This window comes from Odocoileus virginianus, chromosome 33, assembly GCF_023699985.2.
Source record: "Odocoileus virginianus isolate 20LAN1187 ecotype Illinois chromosome 33, Ovbor_1.2, whole genome shotgun sequence".
NCBI lineage: Eukaryota > Metazoa > Chordata > Mammalia > Artiodactyla > Cervidae > Odocoileus > Odocoileus virginianus.
Window position 1 is genome coordinate 36782694 of NC_069706.1, and position 23031 is coordinate 36805724.

The following is a 23031-nucleotide window of genomic DNA, read 5'->3' on the forward strand; positions in this document are numbered from 1 at the left end:
AAAGAACTGACTAATTGGAAAAGACCCTGATGCTGAGGAAGATTGAAGGCGGGAGAAGGGGACGACAGAGGATGAGATGGTTGGATGGCATCACCGAGTCGATGGACATGAGTTTGAGTAAGCTCCCAGAGTTGGTGATGGACTGGGAGGCCTGGCGTGCTGCAGTCCATGGGGTTGCAAAGAATCGATACAACTGAGCGACTGAACACTTTGTGCATAAAATGGACTCCAACCTCTTGCAGTCTTTTCCCTGGGAGTCACACATTGCAAGTTTGCAAATGCGTGGTTGTCTCCCTGAGTTAGGGTTACTTTCTCCCTTCCTCACTCACCTTGCCTGCTGCGTCCCCCCCCCCCCCCCCCCCCCCCGAAATATACCAAGCTTACTCTCACCCCTGGGTTTTTACCATGTTTCCTCTGCCAGGAGCTGCTCCTCCTGCAGGCATTTCCCCGTCACTATTTCACTCCATTCTGGCCTCAGCTCTTAACATGGCCTCTAGAGCTTTTCCTGAAAATGAAGTCAAGTAGATAGTGTATGCCTGAAGACCCACTTTTTAAGTGCCCAATGCCAAACTAGGTCAGAAATCTGCAGTATTATGTTCTAGTAGTATAAAAAAATGACAATCCTTGTCACTGTTTGCAAGGACTAGTGCTATATTACAGGTTTCCCAGATGGCTGTTGTAAAGAATCTGCCTGCCAATGCAGGAGAGCTGGGTTCAATCCCTGAATTGGGACGATCCCTTGAAGAAGGGAATAGCTACCCACTCCAGTATTCTTGCCTGGGAAATCCCATGGACAGAGGACCCTGGCACACTACAGTTCATGAAGTCGCAGAGTCCGACGTGACTGAGCACGCACTCGGTGACGGTCTTGCAGTAAAAGTGCACTGCAAGTTACTTTTAGGTTGAAAGGATAAAAGAGGGAACTGTTTCAGAACTGGAGGAGACCCTACCCCCACCTCAGCACCTGCATAAGACTCTTAAGACCACAAACTTCAAAAACTAACCCAGATCAGGTTTGGGGGGCCTGGGGGGCCGGCACAGTGATTACTGAGCAAAGTGCACGGTCCTTGGAATCTACCTTTGGCCTCAAGAGGGCGAACCACATAGCAGAAAGACACACACCGAGCCCCAATTCAGTCAGCCTTCACTCAGACTGGTGGTTTTGCAAGGTACTTGGGAGTCAGGGTCTGAAGATAATGCAGGCTAACAAGGGCAAAACTACCAATGCGATCAAATGCATCAGAGGAACTCCTGCTGAACTGGTTCCAGCCAGCTTTCAAGGAAGCTGTCCCAAGCTGAGCACAAAGGGAGGGGAGAGGGTCCCTGAGGTCCCCAGCACTTAATGTGCACCAGTCTCTGGGCTGTGAGCTTCAGGACAGGGCTCCTCAACACCTCACGTAAATCCTACAGTGGAGTCTCTGCTGGTAACAGAGTGGCAACACGCTCACATTAATTCCAAGGTCAGGGCTAGACTGTGAGGGGCCAAGACTCCACACATCTGACCCCAAAGCCTGTGCTTTTCCTAGTGTTCCCACAGATCACTAACGATTTCTGTTGAAACCGAATCTTTGCTCGACCATTACAGCAAACCATCTGACTTACTGGTATCTCTGGGCTAGATCTTCCCTAGCAAGGCTTTCTACCTGCAACTTTTTCTCTACCCGTTTCTTTGACAGGCTGTAAGGAAGCAGGAAACTCTTGTTTTTTTGGCTGCACTGAACAGCTTGCAAGATCTTGGTTCCCCGAGCAGGGATTGAACCTGGGCTACTGCAGTGAGAATTCCCTGGGAAACCTTCAAACCCCATGACCGGACTAGACAGTGTTGGATTGGTGTCTGTAAGCAGCCACACCCAGCATCTTTTCAGAGTTACTTAGTGAGCAAATCTGTTAATTTTGCTTTATCGTTCTTTATGTTTAAAGAAAAAACACAAATTCACACAAATAAAACAGCTCGATAAAAAGTATGAATTACCTGATAACCTTTATTCAGGAAGTGAGAGTAATTCAGAAACAGTGCTTCGTGAGGTGCATCAGACAATGCCTTTGTTCCTAGCATGTGCGAGGACGCTGCCCTGGTCCCGCACGCCCAAGGTACCTGTGAAGATGTCACCCCAGCAGACCACAAGATGGTGGCAGCATCTCAGCCAGCTTTACTTTTCCTCGGGCAGGTGCCTGATGGAGGCGTCGACACGTCATGCTTCCTCAAGTCCCAGATCCTTGCTCTATGCTTTGTGCTCACTGAAGAATGATCCCAGCTCGTGCTTGATTTACATGCACAAAAACAGGAGATTCCCCCACACCCCAGTTTGGGAACGCTGGGGTCTGCTCCACTTAGGCCAGGATTTCCCACCCTTCCTCCTTGCCATTAGAATCTTCCAAGAAGGATGAAAACAGAAACTAAACTAGAATGCCTGAAAGAAACTCTGATACACAAAAGCAAAGACATGAGGTGGGGGTGGGGGGGGCTGAGAGTGATAAGGACAGGAGGTTAAACTATGCAGTTACACTACCTGTTTAGAAAGATGTTTGGAGACACTCTAGATAAAAGTAAAATCCATCCAGTTCCCTTCCTTCACAAGATACTTTAATGCAGTAAACAAGACCACTACATCCTTTTTGTTGTAAGCCCTGTTAGTATTCAACACTTTAACATTTATGGTGTATCACAAAAAAGCCCAAAATCATGTTTTTGCCTAAGTAAAAAAAAAATGCAGCAAATCAATACAATGGCAAAATCAGGAGGAAAACTGCAATTTAAAAAAAAAAAAAGAGGTTTTAGATTAAGGGAAGAACAAATGTTTGCGGCCCTATATAGAGCTTCTGTTGCCAATTGAAAAACAAAGAATAAAACCCATCCTGACATGGGATGTTCCAAAACCCTAATTCAGAAAAAAAAGACAATTTATGCTAGGTTTAATAAAATGTTTATTTAGGATGGTAACAGAAGATAAATCATGCAAGAGCTCAATAAAAACAAAACAAAACAAAAAGAGTAAGAGGAATGGCAATTGGTGCTGCCAATTAAAAAAAAAAAAAGTAAATCATTCGGCTATCCAAAAGGGATATGAAAAACCACTTGAATCTGAGAACAGACATGGTTGTAGTAATCTTCTGGAATTGTAAATTAAAGTGATAGGTAACTACTTGTGTTCCATTCCTCAGAGGAGTCCTAAGTCCAAACTAATCACAAATGTTTCTCGCACGTCACACACTCACGATGGCAAGCAGCCCAGAGCCATCCCCCCCGCCCCCCCCAGTGAGCTTTTCGACACCCTTGGAACAGTTTCAAACTGACACTTCTTAGTAGGGGAGGAGGGCAGGCACCTTTGGTGACTCTTAAACGAGACTCCATCTACATTCAGAATCTTCAAATTTTGGTAATGAAACCCTTCAGACTCGCAAGTCGTCCTTACCAGCCTCGTGTAGTGTTTGACATCCAGGGAAGGAGTTCCACATCAGTGGGAAGCAATTTGAACGGGTGTACCAAACTGGACATAGTGTCTCAGATTTCAAACAAAAGTAACTCACCTTTTGGCAAAAAAACAAATAAATATAGTGGAATGCAAGTTTGATAGATGGAGGAATATATAATCTACTGACTGTCAAGGAGTACAATTTCATTGCAGACACAAAGAATCAACAATTTCAAAGAATTAAAAATAACCCAAAACAGTTTGCACTTATTCCTCACAAAATCTTCACTTTTGGAACTACCCCCAATTGAAGCTACACACTGACTTTATTAATACAGCATTAAGTTTCTTTGTGTAAAAAAATCTTTGTACATAGTAATAAAAAAAGATAAGGCAAGATGCATTAAACAGAAACCTTCTGGTTCTTTCCCTCTGGGTTCTTACAGAGCCACTGATGACTATCTGCAACAGAAGAGTTGAGTTTCCAATTTTCCGTATCAAGCATCTTGAGCCTTTGCTGTGGTAAGAATTCTGTCCGAGCACCCTGAGGACAGATGCTGGTGGTGGTCTTTGGCACTTACGCGGGCAGACTGAGCTTCTTTCCCTTGAGAACTATAAGTTTAAAGACAGGGAGTGAAAACAAAAGGTTACTCATCCTGACAAGCTTCAGTTTCCTCCTTCCCATTCCTAGAAGTTTGTCATACAAGACACCAGAGTAAGGTCCAAGGAAATGAACTTCTGACAAGCACCAGGCATTTGATTTGGGTGTCAATAAACAAAGTCCTCTGAAGTAAGACAATGTCATATACACAGACTGGAATCTTCTTAATGTATTTGGATGCCATAGCAACTGAATTTAAAAATACTAGTTCAACTGAAATTGTCTTTTAATTCATGGCAGCTTTTTGTCATCGTGACTTAATCCCCTAATTACATATATTGACATATAACAGTTATGAAAATTTTAGATGTTAAAAAAAAAAGTTAAGATACATATGCCCTTGTATCTAGCAATTCCACCATTAGAAATTTTACTGTATAGCCAGGATTCTTACTGGCTATACAGTAAGCTATTCTTTACTGTATAGCCAGGATTCCCCAGCTGGGAGGCGGGAGAAGGGGGTGACAGAGGATGAGATGGTTGGATGGCATCACCGACTCAATGGACATGAGTCTGAGTAAACTCTGGGAGTTGGTGATGGACAGGGAAGCCTGGCGTGCTGTAGTCCATGAGGTCGCAAAGAGTTGGACACGACTGAGTGACTGAAGTGAGCTGAGGATTCTTAGCCTGGGATCTGTGGTTGGGTTTCTGAACTCCCTAAAACTATAAGCGCACGTTTGTGTGAATACATGTAACTGTGCATTTTTCTCTGAGCAAGGACCATGGCTTTCATCAGATTTTTGTCAAGTTCACATGTACTCTATTCACACAAAAAAAAAATATATATATATACACACACACACACACACACACACACAAGGACAGAGTTAAACACTGGATTTTTAAGCCCAAACACCCATGAATAGGGGGCTGAATAAGTCAACTATGATAATAAACATAACAAAAGACTCCACTGCTATTAAAAATCATGCAGATGTCCAGGAAAAAGAGCAAATTATAGAACAGCATGTTGAGTTTAAATCATGTATCATTAAACCATTACATTTACTGAAACATTAACAATGATTATTTTAGAGTAGTAGGATTCTGGGTGATTGTTTTCAGAATTATTAACTCTGACTGGTTTTACAATGAAAATGTGTCACTGTAGAAAAACAATAAAATTATAGCAAAAAAAGAAAAAAAAAAGACTGAAAATCCTGACCCAGAAGTCTACCTGACGGTCATAAGGTGTGGTCTGAAGCCAGTTCGCCTTCTGAGCAAGTGTCAGATCAGAAGCACAATGGCCAGGGGAGCCCTGGAGGAGGGACGCGGGCAGGACACAGCCTGACGCACCTTTCGTGATGTACAAGTAGAAGAAGTCGCAGTACAGGATGGTCTGGACAACGCCGGCCACCACGGCGATGAGGTCAAAGAAGCCCTCGAAGTAGAAGCGCCAGATCCAGTTGACGAGGTACAAGGCGCGGTAGAGACCCAGGAAGAACAGGTAGTGGGTGGTGATGGTCTCCGCCTCCCCGGTCTTGCTGATCATGAAGAGCTGCGGCAGGATGGCCACCGACTCCAGGTAGATGGAGAAGGTCCACAAGATCTGAGAGAGAAATGGCAGCCCCATCAGCGCCCGGTGCCTGCCACCAGCTCAGAACAAACACTCCTGCTTCACCGTGAAGCAGCAGAAAGGGAGCAGAGTCTGGGCATCAGAGCCCAGGACAGAGCAGCTCTGCAATTTAATAAACCACAGATAAAGGCACAGACCCCCCAGGACAAGCGAGGTTCCCTGGCACCGCCAGCTCCTGGGACCTCCCTTCCCGATCTCACCAGCACTGCACTCTTCCCTGGGCAACTTCCTGACTCTTCAAACACGATGCTTCTCCACCAGCAGCTTCTCCCGCTCTGGATCTGGGGCCCTGAACCAACCCTGCTTCCTCCCAGGGCTGACAGGACTAAGGACTGGGTCCTTCCACTCCCTCACTGCTGTTTCTCCTTTCCAGGTGATATAAATCATTTCACTATTTTTCCTACTCTTCAGGCTTTTTTTTTGGCATGGTTAAATCAAAGGGCTAAGAAGTCAGAGTCATAATCACGCAAGCTCTCTCCCCAACCCAGCACTTCACTCACGCCTACGGAGGAAGGGCCTAGGAGGAGTTCCTGGAGTGTTTTAAAACCCAGGCGCCCCCGCCACCAGGGGACGACCACTGTCAGTGAGGCCACCAACTCAACTCCGGGACGCTTGCGGCTGGATGGAGCACTTGGGAGCAGGCCACCCCCGCACGTGGTACGGCGCTGGGCACCGTGCAGGCTGCACTTCCTCAGGACAAGCAGCGCAGCAGCTTGGTATCACAGAAGCCAAGTTTACGTTCTAAAGGAGAGCCAGCAGACATTCAAGTGGGTGTCTGACCTGGGTGCTTAATTCTTGCCTATGATTTACTGACGACATCAAGCTATGTTTGTTTGCCAACCCACTCCCCACCCATGCCCCCAAAACACAAGACAGAACCCCATTAACTGCAAACAGGTCTATTTCCTTGGGGAACCAAGCATGACTACCTAAGTAACCTCTTAACTAACCTCAAGAGGAGAGAAATCATGATTGACTAGAAATGAGAGGCCGCCCACAGGGACCACCAGAAACTCCACTCGGAAAGTATCATGATTTCCATCGTAGGTTGCCTTAAATTTCATGTAGATCAGGTACACTGTGGCATAGGAGCAGGCAATGTAGATGAGCTAAAAAGATAAAAAAAAAAGATGCTGGGTCATCAATATTACAATTGCTCCAATTCCCTTGGTTTTCTACATCAGCCACATATATATATATATCAAATTTAAATATAGTAAAATCCACTTTTGGGGGGGTATACAGTTTCACACGTCATAAAACCACCACGACAATCAAGACATAGATCAGTCCTAACACCCACACCCCCACCCAGCTCCCTCCTGCTGCCCTGCAGTCATGCCCTTCTCCAGGCCTAACCCCTGGCAAGTGCCAACGTGTTCTCAGTCCCTGCACTTCTGGCCTCTTCTAGAATTCCATCCCATAAACGGAACTGTGACAGACCAGTTTCTCTCAGTCAACATAACCACCTGAGATCCAGCTGTGCTGTCCTGCGCATTAAGAACTGGTCCTCTTGTGTCTTTACGAAGAGGCAGCACAGAGGTTCACCCAGCCACCAGTCAGAAGACAGGTGGGCTGTTTGCAGCTTTCGGGGTGGGGCATGGAGCTGCTGCGAACATCTGTGCACAGGCTGTTGTGTGAACATAAGCCTTCATCTCTCCTGGGTAAAGACCTAGGAGCAGGACTGCTGGATCATATGTTAAGTGTAAGTTTAACTTTATAAGAGACTGCCAAGAAATGTATTTTTTTTTTAAGAAATGTATTTTTAATCTCTTTGTAAATTATTAGATAGTTGCCTTAGAAAAGAAAATGAATGGCAAGTTCAATACAGTTCAAAACAAAAGCACTTCCTTACAGCATGAAGATATTTCTGACCTAGCACTTTCCAAAAGATAATACAGACAAGTAATTCATGTTACACTGTACAATGACAGTTTCTACTTAGGTTATTTTAACACTGAACATTCAAATTTTTGCTATGAAATTTTGTCTGGTAACAACAAAAGCAAAACCAAAAGTAAGTGATAATTGTCCAATGCATAGCTGTTCAAGGGCTTACAATTAAGTTATATGGTGTTTCACATTCAAAAGGAAAAACACTATATACTCATCTGAACCCAAGAAAAAGTCTGACATTCTGAGATTACACCAATTTTCAGACTGCAGAATTTTAGGGTCAAGAACCTATAAACACAGGCAGCTGGGGTATCAGCCACATGAGCTGGTCCTACTTCACGCCAGCCAAGTTGACTTGCAAAATTTCATTCAGAAAATACCGGGGTCAATCGACTTAAGAGGAAGATGAGAGCAATCATCAAGTCCTCATATACTTCAAAACAAAGACCTGAACTGTCCCAGGCATCTTGAAGCTATATTTGCAAATAGTCAACAAAATATCAAAACTGTCCACTATACCCGTAATACTGAAGAAGCAACACATATATACCCCTTCTCAATGCAAAATCAAGGAAGATTAACACCTTATACTGTTAGAGGCATTCTCTCCACACAAAAATACAAGTATATATGCTAGTGAATAAACACATAATCTATATGTATACACAAAACACACACATCTATGGACAGAGTCTCCCCCGCCCCGCCCCCAGAAGAACACCCAGTGGAGGCACAAGTTGGCCGGGGGTCGCTCCCCAGTCCCCCACCCACAACCAGCCCCGATGCATCCACGAAGGCTTAGCAGCCACTGAACAAAGGAGCTCTTTTTCTTCTCTCACCCATGCTTGCCATTTAAAATAAGAAGCCATGAGCACATAAAACCCGGCTCTCATGCCCCTAATTTTCAGGATTATTGGAAGCAACAATTAAGCAAGTAAGGATTCCTGAAAGCCGGGCATCCTGAGAGGGAGGGGAGGGGATTCCTGCTCACACAAGCTCTGGCAGCTACAGTTTTAATTTGCCTGGACAATAAGCAAGGACACGCCATTTCTAAGGAAGCGAATTCCTGATGAGTTCCCATCACTTAGTAACAAAGAATGGAATGACTCTAGGTAACTCGAATGTGCTTCTTGGTGAAAGCCATGGGCTTGAATATTGCTTTGTCTACTCTGAACTGTGCTTATAAAAATGCTTTTGAACACAAAGCATTGCAGGAGTTGCTTTAAATACCATACCAATGACTTTAGCTTAAATACTACTTCCCGAGGCGCCCATAAGCACAGTGCCCAGCACACACCTGCCCGCTGAGCCTGTGAAGAAGGAACGAGTGGAATCTGACATCCTGCGCGTATCCTGAGAGGCCCAGGCTTGCAATCACGGCAGCAATTGCAAACTAGTCATCTGTCCGGGGCTGCTGTGAGCGTCTGCTCCCCTGCCAGAACCAAGGGTGCTGCCTGCCGTCTGCCAGGCCTCAGCGTGCCCCGGGGTGCTCACCATGTGCAAGTTCAATGCCTGCAGAGCGAACCCAGACTGCCTGGAGTGTGGCGCGCGTGCTACCCGCAGCGCACAAGAGTGTATGCAATTATGCTGCATTTTGAGAGCCATACATTTGTCTTCCTGTGAGTTAGGAAAACTGTGACACTGAAGGTGGCATGGATACTAGCACTGAGGACAAGTTAAAAGGCTCAGAAACCATATTAAGTAAACTACGGTGCAGATGTTGCTTAAGCATGGCCAAGGCAACAGGCAGACGCACGCCCAGGCCCCGCAGAGAGGCGGGGCAGCCGGGAGCCCTTCCTTGTCCTGAACCAACCTGCTAGCCTTTCCCAGGGACCCTGTAATTTCCCACTGCTTGAAAACGTAACAGTCACTCCTCTTTCTTCGAGGGTTTTCCAGAGCTTCAGAAGTTTATCACAATTGAGGAGCTTAAGACCAAGAAATCTCTAAGTGCAAAGAGCTTTAATTAAATAGATACTGCTCTGATACAGGAAAGAATATGCTTAATGATAACTACTCTGAGCTTTACATACTAGGTGGTCTCAAAAGGCTTACGTCAACAACAGCACATCTAGACATTCCTCTTGAAGATGCTTAATTAAGTGCAGAGGTGACATAAGTTGAACAGTTGCCACAGGTCTGTGAATTACGGACAAAACACTCCACTGTGTGCCACACCATACCTTCATAGACGTATTATACAATGAAATAAATGAAGTAAAAAGATCCAGGTAACGAGTTGTGAAGACCAGTGCAAACAGAAGCTGGCTTTTCCCAGAAATACCTGAAGAAACAAAAGGAAAGTGTTAGACATACACCAAGAGCTCTGTGATTCTTGAAGTCAGTACCACGAGGGGACTGCAGGAACGCGGGACACCAGGCACCAAAGCCAAGGGCTGGGATGACTAACGCTCGAAAGCAGTTTCAGTCTTCCTTTCCCTCAACATCCTTGGACAGACAAGGCGACGAGGAACCAAGTCGGGGCCGTGCTTCAAGGAAAAGTCTGAGGAGTAATCCCCCGGCCTGGCCTCTTACAGTGACTGCTTTGGGGAGGGAGCATCACTTGGACGAAATAAAAACTTTAAACTTTTACTGTTTTAACATCTTGAAACTCTTTCTCCCTCCAGTCACCACCACCTCCCGAGCCCTGTCGGGGCACAGGGATGCTCAGCCGGGATGATGAGACGGTCCCCTGCCATCTGGATTTGGCCACATAGTTGTGACAACAGACGTGCACCGTGGGTTTCAGCTGTTGGAGAAAGAGCGATTTTTTGAGGAAAGTGAATCTCACTAGGTGTCAGGACCCACCCACCCTCACCTACATTGTAAACTTCACATCATTAGACAATTAAGCAAGTTTGTGTTTAGTGGAAATGTCACTGCACCCAAATCATTAGCAATATTCTTCCAGAAGGTGGAAATCACATTGTTTTATTAAATGATATTTTACAAACAGCCCTACTGTCCAAAGCAATTTTATAGCTTGTTGAAGCGAAAAGCCTAGCTCTGAGAACGTTATTTTTGTGGAGGAATAATTGCAGTTCCAGCCTATTCACAAAATACCTAAGAGAAACTAAAGGAACAGCTGTCTCTATCCCTCTGGATCCATCAGTAGTGACCAATTTCAAGCGCCAAAGGTGGAGATACAGATACAGAGAATAAGCCTGCCCCTTTTAGTCTTTCCCCAGTGGTAGGGAAGTTTCTTTTTTTCTTATCACAGATCACTGTTCCAAAGGAGGACCAGTGAGACTGCTGCTGACACAGAGAAGACAAGCCGGGGAAAAGGACAGCAGGCTGTGCAGTTCACGTCTGATGACTGTGGAAGCCTCGTGAGAGAAATTTCCAGTTTATATTTTGTGTGGTTCTTTCCCATATTTTAAATAAAAAAATGACAGAATACATATAGGCAAGTTTTGTTGTAAAGGGTTTATTCTCCTGAAATTTTGGAAGCCAGGTAAACTGAAATTTGTCCTTGTTTTCAGCATTCCTATACTAAAAATCAGGGACTGGCATATCGCTTTTACCACCCCCCTTTGCAACCCAATTCCCATCAAAGTCATCCTTGAAGACATCCTCCCTCGGCGCTGCTTATTCATCCAGCAAGTACAGAAGACCCACTTCCCCAGGCTGCTGCCCCGCTCCTGCGGCGGCACTTACAAAGTGCCCTGTGGTCATCTGGTCGCCCGTCTCCCTCCCCTCTAGAGCCCCAGCACACAGGGAGATCCCCACTTTGTATTCTCCGTGCTGAGCAGGGGGTCTGACACACAGCAGGGCCCAGAAAATACCTGCTGAATGAATGCACAAGTAGAAAAAAGAAATGGGAATTCAATTTATTTTCATGTCATGGGGGCAAACTCATTTTGTGGTTATTTTGAGATAAGACTTCCAAAGAGTTTTCAAGTTATACTGCATCTCTGACTGTAAACAGGTGTGTGCTCTGCCCTAATTTACTGCCCGCCAGAGGGTGGGGCAGAGGAGACGGGGACAGGTGGCATGTGGCCTGCAGCTTGTCCTGTGGTGTAGAACCCGGGCAGGAACCACCATGCTGGAGACCTGGGCACTGTTTGCCCACACAGTTGTGCCTGATTCTTCCCGGCCTGGATCCCGATGAGCATGCAGCAGCTTTTCCCGTTAACACAGAAAACCTGTCCGGGGACACTCACTATGAAGCAGGAGGTGCTCCCACAGTCAGGTTCCAGGTTGAGACTGAAGGACACGAAGGCCAGGGTAACAAGCTCTGCAGACCACACACTCTCGGCGGTTCTGTAACAAATGTACTGCACCCCCACACCAGGGAGCACCTCCACACTAGGGAGCACAACTCGTAAAACGGAAACCAATCATCACACCCACCACCATTCCCATCTTCTCCCACTGGGCCAAGTGAACGTTAATGAACGCCTCCAACTAAGCGTTCCAGGGTTCGTGACCTTAAATTCAGCTGCGGTTAAAAGCTGCATTTCTCATATTCACACTGGTTTAGAGAACAAAACCCTCAACCAGACGCACAAGCCTTCCCTGAACTGTTTTTTCCTGCCAACACTGGATGCACCCAAGTGCCACAGGTGAGAGCAGCGGGAACACCTGCAGGGCAGCGCTCACCCGGCGCCCCGGGCACCATGTGCCGACCCAGTCTCCAAGGACCCGGACGCTCTCCTGGAGCCCAGCGGTCAGCAGCTGGCTCAGAGCGCAACCCCTGTGAGCAGGGGAAGAGGCTGGGAAGCCAGAGGTTTGGGCTCAAGCTCAGCTCTGAATGCACCAAGTCAGACAGGCTTGTTACATACTCAGCCCCCCAAACCTCACTTTCTGCACCTGCCAAACGGGGACAAATTATGGGCCTGTTGGGAAAAGAGTTTTTTCGACACCTGCCATGCTTGTGGATGCTTAGCGACAGCTCTTACTACGTACTGCTTTTCCTGTTTCCAGTGAAATCCATGCTATTTTATTAAAAATACCAACTGGGCTAACGCACATGGAATAAGAAGCAAAAAGACCTTGTAAACACCCCTCCCACCTCCATTGTAAATGTGACGCTCCAGGCTTTTTTAAAGCCTGTCTCATATGTGTATTTGTATGTGTACTCACACGTTTGTACCTTAAAGTAGGCCATACTATGTCTTCGTTTAAAACTTGCTTTCTCAACTTAGTATTTCAGACGTGTCTTCTCCTGTTAATGCTTCTACCTTATTCTTTTTAATGGCTGCACAGTGTTCTGCAGCGTGAATATACCAACATTTGTGTGACTCCTCCACACAAGTGGGCATTTGGGTTGTGTACAATTTTTGTTCTTGTAAATGCTCCATGAATATCTTTGTACCTATAAATAGAGTTCTGTATATATTTAGGTACAACAAACATCTTTATATCTATATATTTAGCTTGTTCACCTACATGATAATTTCTGTAGTTCAAATTCCCTAGAAATGTTGGGATAAAATATATGAGCACTTTAACTTTTGAAACATTGTCAAATTTCTCCTACACAGGCTGTACCTATTTACATATTCCCAACACCAGATGAGAATACTCTTTACTTCATATCTTTGCTTACATCAAGATGTAAACCTCTGACTTTTTTCCACCTAGTGGCAAACAATGGCATGCACTGCTCGTTTAACACCCAAGCTTTTTTTCACTCTTAACTGCCCTTCTGTTATTTTTCTATAAACTGCCAGCTTTGCTCATTTACCTATCAGGGTGTTGTTTTTTTTTAATTTGGAGGATTATATTAATTAATTAAATTTAAAATTAGTTTAAAATTAAAGATTAACTTAATTTTATGGTGGTTATTAACCTTTTGCCACTTAGATATATTGCAGATTATTTGTCTCAGTTTATTGTCCTTTGATTGTGATGATATTCTGAATTAGGAAGGTAATTTGGGGAGACGAATCATCCTGTCTCCTCTCCTCTGCCTGGTCCTATCCAGGACCAGGTATGGTATGAACATACATTTGGGCCTCTTCTACATCCATCAGCGAAGTTGCATACTTTCCTCATGGAGGTCTTATCCTCCTTGCTGTGAAATCAGGGGAGCCTTCCCCAGGGTCTTTCTCGCCACTTCACATCCATAGGGTTTACTACCTATGTGATTTGATATCCTGTATTTTTATTCTATTTTTATTTTTTTTAGTTCTACCACTTTATTGCTACCAACCCATCTCCCTCCACCCTTGTGCACACATGCTCAGTCATGTAATCCCATGGACTTCAGCCCACCAGACTCCTCTGTCCATGAACTTTTCCAGGCAAGAATACTGGAGTGGGTTGCCATTTCCTTCTCCCTGTATTTTTATTTTTTATATATATCTTATTTCAACTAAATCGCAGCTTTCTTGAGAACAGAAACTCTGACAGTGGCAAAGACACGGCTCAGAACTGTGTCCCCAGTGCCTTGAGGTCACGGAGTGGGTGGTCAGTAAGAGCGAGCCATGATTACACAGGAGGCGGGCACTCCAAAGAGCAGAGGTGACAGCTGCTTCAAGGAGGGGGCCGGGAACGGGAGGCAACAGCTTACTGGAGTATTCAAAGACAATAAAAGGAGAGGTGTTCTCCTTGGGCTTCAAAAATATAAACTGTCACAACGAGGACGTACTCTACAGCACAGGAAACGATACTCAATATTTTGTAGTAAACTATAAGGGAAAGAATCTGAAAAAGAATACACACACCCACATATCTGAACCACTTTGCTGTACACTTGAAACCAACCCAACACTGTAAATAAATCAACCACACTTCAATAAACAATAAAGAGGAACCTCCCCCAATCTGGAGAAGCCACTACAAAATAAACAAATAAATCAAACAAAATGCCAGTCCACTGCATACTACTTAAGACAATTTAAGAGGAAATATATTAAAACCTAAAACTTAAGCACATTTAAGAGCCAAGAAAATGGCTCCTTTTTGTAAATCAGATATATTCACTGCAAATAAACTATCTCCTAATAAAACTCAAAATATAAAGGCCACATACACACACACACATATATACTCTGTACAATTACAAGAAACGCAGGGACACTGTACATTGCTGTCAAGTTTAGGAGGACGAAAAACCTGCAACTTACAAGACAACAGCTAACAACAACCTAAGTAACAGGCAGAGGAGAGAAGGGAAGGACCAGGGAGGAAGGCTGGGAGCCTTGAGCTCGGAAGAAGCCATCAGTAGCTTAAGCCCACTAGACACTGTACTAATAACTATCAGCCCACAGGAAAAGGCAGACAGGAAATTCCTCACCTACAAACCAAGGTGTGTTCCCCCAACACTCCGCAGGTCCATGTTTAGGACACTGAAGTGATAACCTGAGCACACTGTGGGTCCAGCTGCACTCAAGATGCAGGAAGACGAGGAACTCACATTTCATTCAGCCCTCCATCATGACAATGCAGACACCGGAGAATGCCATTTCTAACAAAACCAATAGCAACTCCCCAGCCTCCACTTTAAAAGGTCCTTTATGGCTGTTGTTCTGGAATTAGATGGTCAAGAAAGCAGAATCTTCCTCACTAAACTGTCTCATCCCTTACCCTAAGGGGAAAAAGCCTCGTGGTTCTACAGATGCACCTATGTTCCAAATAAGGGCCAAAATCCTAAAATGAATTCCAATACCAGTATTTTCAAAGTGAGAAACACAACCTGAATGTACCTCTCTCCTATTCTAGTTATTTGAGAAACTCATATCAAATTCTTACCCTTTCAAAAGTCCCTAACAACTTTAAATTAGGATGGAAAAACAAGGCAGCTAGTCAAATTCAGAATTTAATTCTGAATAAATGATCTTGGTGATTTTGATTTTTATAAGGCTAGAAAATCTCATATGTAAGAACTAAAATGATCCTAAGTCTGACAACGAGGCTGGTTTAGTAACTATTGGAATACCAAGCAAACATACACAAATTTAACTCACCCATTTATCTTCCTTGCTTTTTTGGCTTAAGTATTTTATATTTTCCTAAATACTCCTAAATCTCCCAAATGAAAATAGTGAATGTCAAAAAACAACAAACAAAACAGCAAACCCATTCACTCTCTCTTATTACTCAGTGCTTCCTCAAAAATTCCATATTCAGCATTGCACTAACTTCCCCCCAATATCTTAGTTTAGATCCATGTTTAGGAGATAGTGTGCTTCAATATTTAATGCCTTGACAGAGAATGGGATTCCGAGGAACATATAAAAGATTAAGAGACTCATACAAAGACTTTGGAGCAAAAATAAACATTTCTGGTGAGGGGGTGGGCAAAATGGGTAAAGGTAGTCAATAGGCACAAACTTCCAGTTAGAAGATAAATAAACTTTGGGGATGTAACATACAATGGGGACTATAGTTAACAAGACTGTATTGCATAGTTACTAGAAGAGTAGATCTTAAAAGCTTTCATCACAAGAGAAAAAAGTCTCTATGTGTGGTGATGGATGTTAACTAAACTTACTGTAGTAATCATCTCCCAATACGTATATCAAATCTGTATGCTATACACCTAAAACTAATACAATGTTATATGTCGATTATATCTTGATAAAGCAGGGATTAAAGATAACATTTCTTAGGGACTGCCCTGGAAAGTGCAGTCTTCCCAGTGGTCAGGACTTCACCTAACAATGCAAGGGGCGCAGGTCTAAACCCTGGTCAGGGAGCTAGGATCCCTCATGCCTCAGGGGAAAAACCAAGACATAAAACAGAAGCAATATCGTAACAAATTCAATCAAGACTTTAAAAATGGTCCACATAAAAAAAAAAAAATCTTAAAAATAAAATAACATTTTCTGAGTACAGCAAGAAATGACTTGAACTACTGACCTGGCATCAAATGCTTAAACCAAAACTACACAGACCAGATAGACATTTATGCAAATCTTTCACTGTGAGTTACCCCTTGCCTGTGTGCCAATCCTGGCTCAACGGTAATCTCGCCTCCCTGCGCCTGTTACCTCCTCTGCAGAATGGGGGCAAGGGTACTCCCTTCATAAGGTTATTTCAAGGACTATGTGAAAGCGTTAGCCACTCAGTCATGTCTGACTTTTTGTGACCCCTTGCATAGGACTGCAGCCCACCAGGCTCCCCTGTCCATGGAACTCTCCAGGCAAGAATACTGGAGAGGGTTGCCACTCCGTTCTTCAGGGGATCTTCCCAACCCAGGGACCAGACCCAGGTCTCCTGCATTGCAGGCAGATTCTTTACAGTCTGAGCCACCAAGGACTATGTGGTATAAGCCATATAAGGCATTTACCTCACTATCAACACACAGCAAGCGCTTAAATATCAGCTCTCACAATCACTGAGATTACTTCGCAGTCATTGGCTGAAATTACTTCGCTGTCATTGGAAATGGTACAACCGAACCTCTTGGAACTATGCATAAAACGAGATCATCTCCAAGCCAAACACACTGGTTTCAGTACATGGACTTTGTAACATCCATTTTGACTGCTCAAAGGTCTCTTTTGGTTCTTACTTCCTGGATCTCGGCTGTGTTCCAGGGAGACAGGTGAGGCCTAAAGACTACAGCCGAAGAGGAGATGGTATTACTTTAAAGGCGAAGATAGGGAGAAATCAACCAGGTACAAGGAATTCTCTGCCACCCGGGTCATTTGGGACTCCATCTTTTACTGTCTCTGCAAAAATTAAGTTCTTTAATTCTCCAAACGTTTATTACACTGAGGACATGGCATCAAAAATATGTGTAAGGAAGACTCTGTACTGAAGAAATCATTTAAAAATGCGCCGTTCTTAAGCTTTTAGGGCTAACGAAACGCAAAACCCTGCAAGGACTAGCTGAGAAAGATGGGTCTCACTGCCTCCCAGCAGCGTGTTCATGAAACGTCTACTCGCGAGCAGCCGCCAACTCACTGGTGACGTGGAGTGAGGAATTACAGGAGACCACAGGAGACCTCAGCGGTACCCGGCGGCGCGACGCAGGTCTAAGAAAACCCGTTATTAGATGGAGGCGCTCAGAGGAGTTTTGACAAACTAGATCGTCCCTCAAAGCAGCATTAACCGCCCCAAGAAATTCGCTTAGAGATCTCACCACAGGCCCCTCCCGCGGCAGGCGGACCCGAGAGCTGCGTTAAAGCCCACGGGACTCTAAAGGACAGGCTTGCCCGGGCACCTTCACGGAAAGGCCAGTCCTCCCAGGGGCAGGGTGGGGAGCGGGGTGACCTCTCCCCGCGTCCGCCCCACCTCCCGGGCTGGGTCGGCTGCCACGTCAGGCCCAGCGCCGCGGTCCTGCCCATCCTCCTCCTGCGCGTCCCATTGATTCGCGGGTTCCCTGCACCTCGGGACCCCCCCGCCTCCTACCCAGGCGCGCGGAGAAGCGCCCACTGAAGCCGGGGGCGCAGGGGACCGGCCTGCTGGAGCCCCCGCCCCGCAGCCAAACTTTTCAGATCCAATAAGGCCCCGCGCGGTCCACTTGGCGCCTCCCCAGCCCCCGACGGCTCAAGTTCGCAGCCGACCAAGTGTAGAGCCGGGCCCAGGGCCCCGACACCGCGTCCCGGCCCGAGCTCCTACCCCTAGGGGCTGCAGGCTCCCACCGGGGGCCGGCCGCCCGCCAGCCCGGCCGAGGGGGGTGTGTCGGGTCGGCGCAGGCCCGCGGGCCCTGGAGCGGCCGAGGTCGCCCGGTCCTCCCAGGGACCCGGCCCCGCGCCCGAGCCTCTCCCGGGCCTCGCCCGCCGCTCACCGGCGCAGGAGCGCGTCTTCCAGATCTTCAGCAGCAGGATGACGATGGCCGCCAGGTGGGACAGGTCCCCGGTCAGCCGGAAGATGTTCATGGCGGCGGCGGCGGTCTGCGCGGCGGCCCCAGGCTCGGCGGCTCAGGCAGCGGCGGCGGCGGCGGCCCCTGAGAGGAAGCGGCGAAGATGGCGAGAGCGGGCGCGACGTGGCCAGGGACGTGGCCGAACTGCCGGCGCGCGCGCAGGGCAGCTTGGGAGAGCGGGCGACCGCCAGGCCCCGCCCCGGCCCCGCCTCTTAAAGGGGACGCGCCGAGTGCAGGCCGGGCGACAGCGCGGCTGCGGGGCTCCTTCCGTGGGACCCTGACTCCTTGCCAACTTCCCCCCCGTCGGGTTTCCGGCTTCCCCAGGGGTGCCAGCGATTTCCTTTAACTTTTGAAATGACACTCCCCTGTGAGGGATTTCCCCCCCACCCCACTGGTTTTAAGAGCTCTATCAGTTCAGTTCAGTTCAATTCAGTCGCTCAGTCGGGTCCGACTCTTTGTGACCCCATGAACCGCAGCACGCCAGTTGGTGTCCATCACCAACTCCCGGAGTTTACTCAAACTCACGTCCATTGAGTCGGTGATGCCACCCAACCATCTCATCCTCTGTTGCCCCCTTCTCCTCCCGCCTTCAATCTTTCCCAGCATCAGAGTCTTTTCCAATCAGTCAGTTCTTCGCATCAGGTGGCCAAAGTATTGGAGCTTCAGCCTCAGCATCAGCCCTTCCAGGACTGATTTCCTCTAGGATTGACTGGTTGGATCTCCTTTCAGTCCAAGGGACTCTCAAGAGTCTTCTCCAACACCACAGTTCAAAAGCATCAGTTTTTCGGCGCTCAGCTTTCTTCACAGTCTAACTCTCACATACACACATGACCACTGGAAAAACCATTGCGTTGACTAGATAGACCTTTGTTGACAAAGTAATGTCTCTGCTTTTTAATATGCTCTATAGGTTTACTGAATAAACATGTATAAGAGGGGGAAAATTGATGTGATTGCATCACTCAAGGTGTATATTGGGGATGTTGGGAAGGGTGCGGTTTATGCAAGGGTCTAAAGATTTTATTATTTTGAAGACTCTGAGAAAGTGTGCAAAATTAGATTAGAAAATGAACATTTCTGTAGGATGTGAAAATCACAAATTTCTAATGGGATGAAGCTGATAAACAGGACAAGGCTGCATAATTTACAGAGCCCAGTGCAAAATGAAAACATGGGTTCCTCAATTGTTCAAAAGCAGGAAAAAAGTGCTATTAGAGGTACTAAAATGTAAAGCTTTTCCCTTTATTTTGCGTTCTCTTTCGACTTGTTTCCTGTTTGCTATTTAATGTCGTTCTAAGTAAAGAAAAAAAGAAAATTTTAAATCATGGTCATGAATTTTACCGTTTGTCTTTATATTGTACTGTATCATTTTTGACGGCAAATATCAGAGCATGTAACACGGATGCAGAACGGAGTGTGTGTCCAAGAAAGCCCGTGATTAGCTTTGGTTTTGGACCTGGATCCCGCGCAGCAGACCTGACATTGGAGGCCCCATTAGTGGGGGGAGCACAGACACCCCCTGGCAGAAAGTAGTGATCAAATTATGAAAACTCTCACTGGTGGTGGACTGGGAGGGGGTAACAGTGGGAGAGAAGATACCAGTGAGTGCGAGACGCATCAGTCAGTGAACCGCATACAGGAGATGATGGACCCGAGGACAACGGAATGGTCTGTGTGCTCCCAAGTGGTACCGACACTCAACATGAGTGTCATTCATGAAGCATTCAAGACAAGCAACAGTCCCTTAAAGGCCGTCTAGGAAGCCAATAGGCCTCCCTGACTGTCTGCAGGGAAGTCCTCCTGCCCTGCAGAAGGAGGGGGAGTCAGGGCTCAAGCCTGAACTTTCATAGTTCCAGCCCCGGGGCTGAACTTGAATGAAAATTTTGATGCACCCAGTTGGTGTGAACTATTAAGATGGCTTCCAGAAGCCTGGAGAAAACGATGGCTCTCGGTGAATGAGGTCGAAATGCTAGGGTGTCAGGGTGTGGTGGGAATTCTTAATAATGTACTTTCACAGCCTTGAGAAATTCTGCAGAAATAGCACCTGGAAAAACTGCATATATTAAGAAACTGTGTTAATGATTATCTTTCATGTTTTTCTTAGAATAATAGCCTTGTTACAAACCCCAAGACCAGGCCCAGAAGGTAGTATGACTGGGTTCATGAAAGCCTGGACCTTGAAACCCTGGGTCAGGGGTCCGGCACGAACGCTGCCCGTGCGCTTGCTGATTGTTCCTGAGACTAGCCCAGAAGGGGACGGCCTGGGGTGAAAACAAGGAGAGCTGGACTATGTCAGTGTAGTGTCTTGAGAAAGGTAAGATCAAAGAAATTCTTGTAGCTACAATGAGGAACCAAAGCTGGACTCAGACTCTGCATAGCAGTCCAGTAGAGGCTGCAGGTCCCCTGACCCACGGCACCAGGGTTCGTGTTCTGTCTTCATTTTCGTCACTCGCTCCCGGACCATCAGGGCACACGGTGGGGATGGGATTTTGTCCTGCAGGAGCACCCAGAGGACGCACCCTCCATCAGGGCCCGAATTCAGTTGTCCTCAAACTTGGACGTGCATTTGGAGCCTGTGGAGGGCTTGCTGAGACCCAGATGGCTGGGCCCCATCCCCAGCGTCTGACTCGGTGGGTCTGGGGTGGAGCCATCAGTTTCCTGCTGGCCCAGGGATGGCGCTTTGAGAACCCTGCCAGAGGGACACCAGGGCCCCTCACAGTGGTGACTCTCCTCCTGGCCGGGCTAACGACAGGCGGCGCTGCTACAGAGCTTGGCTCTTAGAGAACAACGGGGATGGTAGGGTCCAGCGAGAGAGGCCAAAAGCCAGGGGGTCACCATGAGCATCACGACTGATCAAATCATCAAGGCTGGTGTGGTGGTCAAGAGGCCTGATCCGCAGGCAGTTATGGAGACGATTCAAGAATGTGGTGCTCCCAGACGTCCCTGGTGGTCCCGTGGATGAGAATCTGCCTGCCAGTCCAGGGGACGCGGGTTTGATCCCAGGTCCCAGAAGATGGCACGTGCTGTGGAGCAACTAAGCCGATGCACCAGAACTTCTGAGCCCAAGTGTGCAGATACTGAAGCCTGCCTGCCCAGAGCCCGTGCTGCACGACGGGGGAAGCCACTGGAATGGCACAGTGAGAAACCTGTGCACCGCAGTGAACGGCAGGCCCTGCTCACCGCAGCTAGAGAAAGCCCTCGAGCGGCAACAGCCAGTGCAACCAATAGTAATTTTAAAAGATAATAATAATCTGCCTGCCAATGCGGAGAACATGGGTTTGATCCCTGGTCTAGGAGGATCCCACAGGTGGCAGAGCAGCTAAGCCCACAAGCTGCAGCTCCTGAGCCCGTCTGCCTAGAGCCCATGCTCGGCAACAAGTCAGCTTTACACCCACGTTTCCTGCCCACAGAGCTTTGTTGACACCACATGCTGACAGCTGGCTGAGCGCTTGATCTACCAGCATGGGATCCCACGTCATACTACAGCGTGGTGGAGGGTCTGCCCCTCAGCAGAGGAGGTGCTGGGGAGTGGGCCCGTGACCCGCGGGCAGTAATACACGCCACACCACCCAGACGCCGCCAGCGAGGAGTGACGTGATGGCACAGCCCGTGGAAGGTGCAGCTGACACGCCAGCTCGTGCTCGGCAAGCCGGGGCGCCAACCCCCAGGATAGTGTGAGCCCAGAGCCTGGCACTGTTCCTCACGAGGAAGGGTGTGTGGAGCTGGGCACCAGGGGTTGGAAGCTGGAGCGGTCCCGTGTGTCATGCCTGTTGCTGGGTAACACATTACCTCCAAACCTAGCAGATGAAAACAATGAGCCTCCATTCTCTCACAGTTTCTGTGTGTCAGGAGTCTGGCTGCAGCTCAGCTGAGGGTCTCTGGGTCAGGGACTCAAGCGATCACGGCATTGACCAGGGCTGTGACGATCTTAAGGCCTGAGTGGAGGACGACTGGGGATGATCAGCTTTCAAGCTCACCGATGTGGTCGTCGGCAGGCCTCGGGCCCTCGCTGGCTGTTGGCAGTGTCAGGCGAGTGTATGCTCCTCGGTTCTTTGTCTCATCACACCAAAAATTTGGAGTGACGGATATTAAAGCCCCTTGGCGGGTCACAGCTCTCGGAGGACAGACCGTGTTATAGCGCTCAGGTCTCGAGCGGACCGTGTTATAGCTCTTAAATAAATCAGTGTTACAGCTCTATTTTATTTAGATAATAGCAGGAAAATCCATCCTCGAGGCGTGAGGGCACATCAACCCAAAGACAAGAAGAGAAGGGTGCCCCACCGCGCGGAAGGGAGAGAGAGAGAGAGAGCGAGCTTTGGCTCCTCTCTTATATGTTTCTCTGTCCCTGGGCCTGTCCTGTGTAAATTGGGCCAGCCAGGAGCATTGTTTGTTTTACCTGAGGTTCTCACTCTGGTCCTCGGATCTTCCTTTGTTCTATTTTCTCGGGCTTTTCCCTCTCAGGTCTTTTAGCCCCCGCCATTCTGAACTCCTTCTCCCTGTTCTAACTACCTAACAGCAGGAAACATCTGTCCTCTGCCACGTGGGCCTCACCCTCCAGCAGCTAGCTGGCTTCCCTTCGAGCACATAGGCGAGAAAGTAAGAGGAGATGCTCAAGGCGGAAGCCACGGTCTTTCCGTCACCTGATCTCGAAAAGGGACATCCCACCACTTCTGCTGCTGGAACTCTGGGCTCTGCGGGGCTAGAGTCCTGATCCCCAAAGGGGGGACAC

The 23031-nt window shown here is 47.3% G+C and overlaps 1 protein-coding gene across 2 annotated transcripts; it reads right to left on the reverse strand.

Annotated features, from left to right (window-relative positions):
• Positions 1-3812: 3812 nt before the first annotated feature.
• Positions 3813-18437, reverse strand: KDELR2 (KDEL endoplasmic reticulum protein retention receptor 2). Of its 2 annotated transcripts, none has more exons than XM_020904378.2 (5): positions 18228-18437; positions 9727-9827; positions 6601-6759; positions 5371-5623; positions 3813-4025 (listed from the first exon to the last, which is right to left on the reverse strand). In XM_020904378.2, exons 1-5 carry the CDS (start codon positions 18316-18318, stop codon positions 3991-3993), a joined length of 639 nt encoding a protein of 212 aa, XP_020760037.1. In that variant the 5' UTR covers positions 18319-18437; the 3' UTR covers positions 3813-3990. The 2 variants fall into 2 exon arrangements, with proteins under 2 accessions (XP_020760037.1, XP_070316546.1); XM_070460445.1 differs by lacking the exon at positions 18228-18437 and adding an exon at positions 17580-17799.
• Positions 18438-23031: the final 4594 nt, after the last annotated feature.